Consider the following 6,000-nt stretch of genomic DNA (forward strand, 5'->3'; position numbering starts at 1 on the left):
CAGTGTAGTACGACACCAAGTCATTTTAGTCTGGTCAGTAAATAGTCTTGTGTTTGTGCTCTTTTATTCTTTAGGTACATACTTAGATTAGTTCATCGAAAAACCAAATTGGATTAATCATTTCTATATAATTTGCACCCCAAAAGAAATCTAACTTGCTGACAAAACATTGCGGCTCCATTACTATTTTATTTTGTGGATGATGGGGAGATGCTAATCTGATAATCATTATTGAGCTTTGTTATAAAGTACCAATCATTTCTATATAATTTGCACCCCAAAAGAAATCTAACTTGCTGACAAAACATTGCGGCTCCATTACTATTTTATTTTGTGGATGATGGGGAGATGCTAATCTGATAATCATTATTGAACAAAACCAGTGGTACTTGTAGATCCTTCTTACCAAAAAAAACATTAAATAGATTTACACATAATTAAAAAGGGCATCATAGTAATTTCTCACTATTTTTTACTTGGTCCCACCAAATTGGTACTTCTTGGTACTTCTCTTTAGTTATTTCATGGTACTTCCTTTGTTTCCACGGTTCGATTTCGCCGGATGGACGACTCTCTTTTTTTTTCGAGCACTCTAAAATTTCTCATTATTATTTTAATTTTAAATGTTCCTAAATTTCTCATTATTATTTTGATTTTAAATGTTCCCTCGCTAATGGAAGCAATATATTGTAATTGGTGCCTTTTTTTATAACCGACTTTCTAACTGCCGCTAATATTATCGCGGGGGATGGAACTGATGAGATATCTCCTTTTTCTCGATGCGGGCTTGGTGACGCCTTGACAAAAAAAAAAAATAGAGCCCAGCTCCAAGAGGAGAGCCAATAGATGGCTTCCACATGTTGGGGACACGGATGGAGATATGGAAAGGGGACAAGCAAGCTGCAGCCCCGACGCACACCCCCCGCGCGTGCGCGACGTTTTCGGGACGCGATGGGATTGGGTGAGTTGAGAATTGCGTGCGCCACCGGAGTTAGAGAATTAGGTGGATTGGTTAATCGGAAGTACAGTAGTAGCGATGACCATGGACAGTCCCTTCACGAACAAACCAAGCAATGGGGACAACAGAAAGAAAACGACAGCTGATACTACGAAAATGTACGTAAGCCTGTTCTGAATGGTTGGCCATTTTTGGGAAAAAAGTTATAAGGACATTTCAAATTGTAGAGGGATAGAGAAGGAACTACACAAGCAACTATTAGGCCCTGTTTAGATAGAAAGTGCTAAACTTTAGCACCCTCAAATGGAAGGTTAAAGTTTAATACCTTGAGGTGTTTGAATAGGGTGCTAAACTTTAGCATATTTAGTAATAAAAGATAATTATACCCCTCCTTTCCCTCCTCTCCTTTCCCTCCTCAACTTCTTCCTTCAGCCACCGATTCCTCCTCTTCCCCGATTCCGCCGCTCCCTCGCCACTAGGGACTTGCCGCCTCCGTCCCTCCTCTCCTCGCTCTCCAACGTTGGCCTCGGCTATTCCATCACCATCGCACTCGGCTTCCTCATCCTCCTCGCCTCGCTCCTGCTCGTCTCCTACCTCTGCTTTCGCCGCCGCGGCGGGACTACTGGGCCCGAGAGACCTTCACCACGGCCTCAAGCTTCGGCCACCTCTCCATCACCGTCTCGTGCGTGCTCTTCGTTGCAGAGGGGTCCGACTCCTGCTCTCCCGTTGAGCTCGGTGGCGGCGGGATCCCTATCGGCCAGCCTTTGGTGGAGGTGTGCGGCCTCGAGCTCGAGGCGCGAGGCTCGGGCCGCTGCGGCCACGGTCGTGATCTTGCACGCCACCTCTAGCTGCTCGTACGGGTTCAGCGGCAGCGCGACCGTGATGGCATCTGGCAGCCCCGCCGCAGGCGAGGCCATGGGCCCCGGCGCCTGTGCAGTGGATGGAGGCCGAGGGTGTGGGTGTGGAGGTCTGCATCATCGGAGGCGGAGAGCGTGGATCTGGGGCGGGGATGGTCGGCAGGAAGAGAAGCGGGACAGGCAGGCGGCGGGGAGGAGAGAGAGGAGAGGAGAGAGGGGGGTAACCAGGGAAAAATTGGGCTTGGGACCACTTTTAGCACTATCAGCAGGTTTTAGCACCCCTTTGATGTGCTAAAGAAAAGTGGGGTGCTAAACTTTAGCACACCACTTTTAGCATACCTATTTGGGAGCCCTAGTGCTAAAAAGATGCTAAAAGTGGTGTGCTAAAGTTTAGCACTTGCTATCCAAACATGACCTTAGCCTATTACAGTACACATTTACATGCTGGGCTTCTTGCAAGGAAACAGAGCAAATTGGCACAGATTGATTAAGTGGTGTGGGCCAGACGCGCCGCGCGTAGTGGAGTTTGGAACGTGGGCCGGGCGTTTTCGGCCAGTTTCGGTCAGCCCAACATAGGCCTATAGCTTAGCTGGGCCCGCAGACCATTCCCAAGTCACAATCACTGTACCTTGTTTGCTCATTCAATTTGCTGCGCTGCGCACTGCGCTGACCTAATCACCCCCACTTAGCATCCCTCAATCATCTCGTTCTCGTTGCGGAATTTCCTATCAAAATTCAAAAACTAGAAGCGCCGGCAGATAATTTGGGTCGCAGTCAATCACCACCAGTCCACCGCTACTAAATTCGCAAAGATAATTGCGCGCCTCTACAAAGCCTGAAGCCCTGAACGATTTCCTTTTCAAACTGCATGCCTGGACGGATATTTGACTAGTATATGCGCTAGCATATGGCGTGATGACAAGCAAAATCATAGGCAAAACCCTGTGTCTGTGTCCCACTGCCACGGACGTGCACGCCTTATACTCGACTCATGAGCCATGAACGTGCATTCCACCAACCTCATAATCTAAGCACGCACAACCCTGTCATAAACGCCGATATGCTCCTCCAACTCCAAGCGTCATCGGCTCCCATCCCCACTGGCATCCGATTCACCCCGCGTCGTTTCGGCTCGCAGGCAATGCTGCGTTACACCACGCCGCAGCCGTCTCCGCCGATGTCGCCGCTGGTCGCCCCCGCGACGCCGCGCACGCCCCGCCCCGCGATCACGCTCACCGCTCCGCCGTCCAACAAGCGGAGGCGCCGCGGGGCGGCGCGCTCGTCCCTGCGCGCCATCCGCGCCGTGCGCGCGCTGTTCCGGTCCCTACCCATTCTCAACCCGGCGTGCCGCTTCCCGGGCGTCATCCCGCGCCACGGCGGCGGCGGCGGCGGCGGCGGGGCCGGAGGCGGGCCGAGGGGCCACGACGGCCACCTCAGCGGCGCGTCGCGGACGACGGGGACGCTGTTCGGGCACCGCAGGGCGCGGGTGACGCTGGCGGTGCAGGAGACGCCCGGGAGCGTGCCCATCCTGCTGCTCGAGCTCGCCATGACGACGGGGAGGTTCATGCAGGAGATGGGCGCCGAGCACCTCCGCGTCGCGCTCGAGTGCGAGAAGAAGCCGCCGGGCGCCGGCGCCGGGATCGGCCGCACCAGGCTGCTCGACGAGCCGCTGTGGACGGCCTACGTCAACGGGCGCAAGATCGGGTACGCCGTGCGCCGGGACCCCACGGACGACGACCTCACGGTCATGCAGCTCCTGCGCACCGTGTCCGCAGGCGCCGGCGTCCTGCCGGCCGACGTCGTGGGCGCTGGAGCAGCGCCGGAGGGGCAGGAGGCCGGCGACCTGGCGTACATGCGCGCGCACTTCGACCGCGTGGTTGGGTCCCGGGACTCGGAGTCGTTCTACATGCTTAACCCTGATGGTAACAATGGGCCGGAGCTGAGCATCTTCTTCATCAGGATATGAAAATTGGCGACACTTTCGTTTTACATTTTGGATTTTGTGTGACTGAGATTAGCGTGTAGAAGATATTTAGCTTCACTAGTTTCAAGCTGTACGGGTAGCTCAAATTGCTCTGTTTGTTTCTCTGCGTTCTGTGTCAATGCTTTTCGGATGATATGGATGTCTCAATGCTGTGCTTGTCCAGTTAAATTATCTAGAAAACAGACAAAAAAATAAAAAATTTGGGTAAGATCCGCTGAAGCGGGTAGCCTTAACCGCAATGTGCTATAGGAAAGCTCGAAAGCTGTTCCCGACCCTGTCGGGGGAGATGCCAACCGTCTCTCCTTTCTACGAACACAGCAGTTGTAGGCAGGTCGAAGGTTATAAGCAAGGTGGTTCGTTCCTTGCTAGGCAGTATGGTACTAAACGCCGGACAGTTGACACCCCTGCAACTGCAAGCCTGCAGCATCTCATGCGAGTACAGAAATACTACACGTACTGCCCAGCAAGCCTCCCAACGCGTGTAACAGGGATGCCTAAGTTTTGGTCGTAACAACACATAGTCCCAGCGGATTGAAACACAAGATTAGTATTTATTTGACCCTGAGAATTTCAGTTGCTCCAAGTGTTGCTAAAATTTATATTTTTGAATCATATTTGCAAGAGAGTGGCCACCTTTCTTTTCTTAGTGGAATTGCTAACTTTCTCAATCGAATCAGAGTTTTTAAAATCTTTGCTACTTCTCAAAATCATCCAAACTCTAATTAGGCATCAAGAATTTAAAAAGCTTCTCATTCTCTATTTGGCCTGCAGGTCCATTAGTATTAAACATCGAACTGCCGGTAAAAGCCGCAACTGCTATTGTCTCTGGTGGATGTGATGAAGTAACAAAGAGACTTCACTCCTGCACAAATGTATGGTCTTACAAATGCCGATATATAGCTGGCCTGGCTTCTCCATGCCTTGTAATTGAAACTACGAAGAAAACTAATACACGCAAAATTCACTACAAATTCTTGTTTAAACCATAAGAGGAAGCACGGTAAGAGAGTTGGCACGATAGATTCATGGTGCGGGCAATTGGACACTGCAGTCTGAATGAGATGCACCATGAATCTGAGATGAACCAACACCCCGAATGCTTGCTCTTGCATTGTGCACATGCGGACAAAAGGAATTTGTTTCCGCGAATGCAGTGGGGTTTCATCGTCTTAAGCTGCAGGAGTGCATGCTAAGATTGTGTCTCGCCCGTCTTCTTTAGAGATAAGAAAAAATGTCGTGAAACCTTCAATAAATTTTGCAGACAGTACAGAGTATACCATACCTGAGGAAAGCTCAGGGGCTCATAATGCTCGCACTCTGATGTCTTGGCAATTGGCATCACACATGGTAATTGACAATGTTGGATTATGTTGGAAATGGGCTCATAATGCTCGCACTCTGATGTCTTGGCAATTGGCATCACACATGGTAACTGACAATGTTGGATTATGTTGGAAATTGAGGTGGTCCTAATACCCACTAATCTGAACTTACTCTGGAGTCGATCAACCCTTTTAATTTTTAGTTACTTAGTGCGACGGGTCCTTTCGACAGCAGAGCCGTCTTCTCATTTCCAGGTGGCAGGATCCTTTCGACGGCAGAGCCACCTTCTCATTTCCAGGTGGCAGAGCCAACGATGAAGTCCAGACTCTTGTGATCTCGGATGACAGAGGCAACCTTCGATGGATCACAACTTATGACTGCATAAGTACTTAGAAATTATATGGCCCAACCGGGAGACTAACACTTATAAGAAACAGAGCTTTATTACAACACAACAATATTACACAAAAGTGTATAACACCCTCTCTTTAGTGGCTAACCTAGCACTTACCCTCTACTTCTACCATACTCCACTCATCTACCATGCTTATGGTTGAATGGCATGGCAAGGAGGGAGCCTCTATTTATAGGCCAAGGGAGTTCATAGGATGATGACATGTGTCCCCTTCTAGAATTTTTACTAGACAAATATTTATGTTACAACATCCGGTGTCTTTATGAAAAATATCATGGATCAGGAGGAGTTACGGGTTCCTTCGACAGATTACTACAACTGTTTTGACGGTAGCTCCAATCGCTCGGTTTCTTTGTCTGCGTTCTATGTCAGTGCTTTCGGATGATACAGATGTCTCAATGCTATGCTTAATTAGAGATGTTTCGATGATGTGATGACCTAGTTAAATTTGCTAGAAAACAAA

General features: G+C 49.6%; 1 protein-coding gene and 1 non-coding gene across 2 annotated transcripts; one reads left to right on the forward strand and one right to left on the reverse strand.

The window, feature by feature from the left end:
• The first annotated feature begins 2,866 nt into the window (after positions 1–2,866).
• Positions 2,867–3,946, forward strand: LOC117856522 (protein MIZU-KUSSEI 1). Its single transcript, XM_034738866.2, has one exon. The coding sequence runs from the start codon at positions 2,876–2,878 to the stop codon at positions 3,779–3,781; it is 906 nt and encodes a 301-aa protein (XP_034594757.2). The 5' UTR covers positions 2,867–2,875; the 3' UTR covers positions 3,782–3,946.
• A 45-nt stretch (positions 3,947–3,991) lies between these two features.
• LOC117859360 (U6atac minor spliceosomal RNA) lies at positions 3,992–4,115 on the reverse strand. The gene has a single exon (XR_004641159.1). It is a non-coding gene; the product is annotated as a U6atac minor spliceosomal RNA (small nuclear RNA).
• Between the last annotated feature and the right edge of the window lie 1,885 nt (positions 4,116–6,000).

The sequence above is a fragment of the Setaria viridis genome, chromosome 5 (genome assembly GCF_005286985.2).
Source record: "Setaria viridis chromosome 5, Setaria_viridis_v4.0, whole genome shotgun sequence".
Classification (NCBI taxonomy): Eukaryota; Viridiplantae; Streptophyta; class Magnoliopsida; order Poales; family Poaceae; genus Setaria; species Setaria viridis.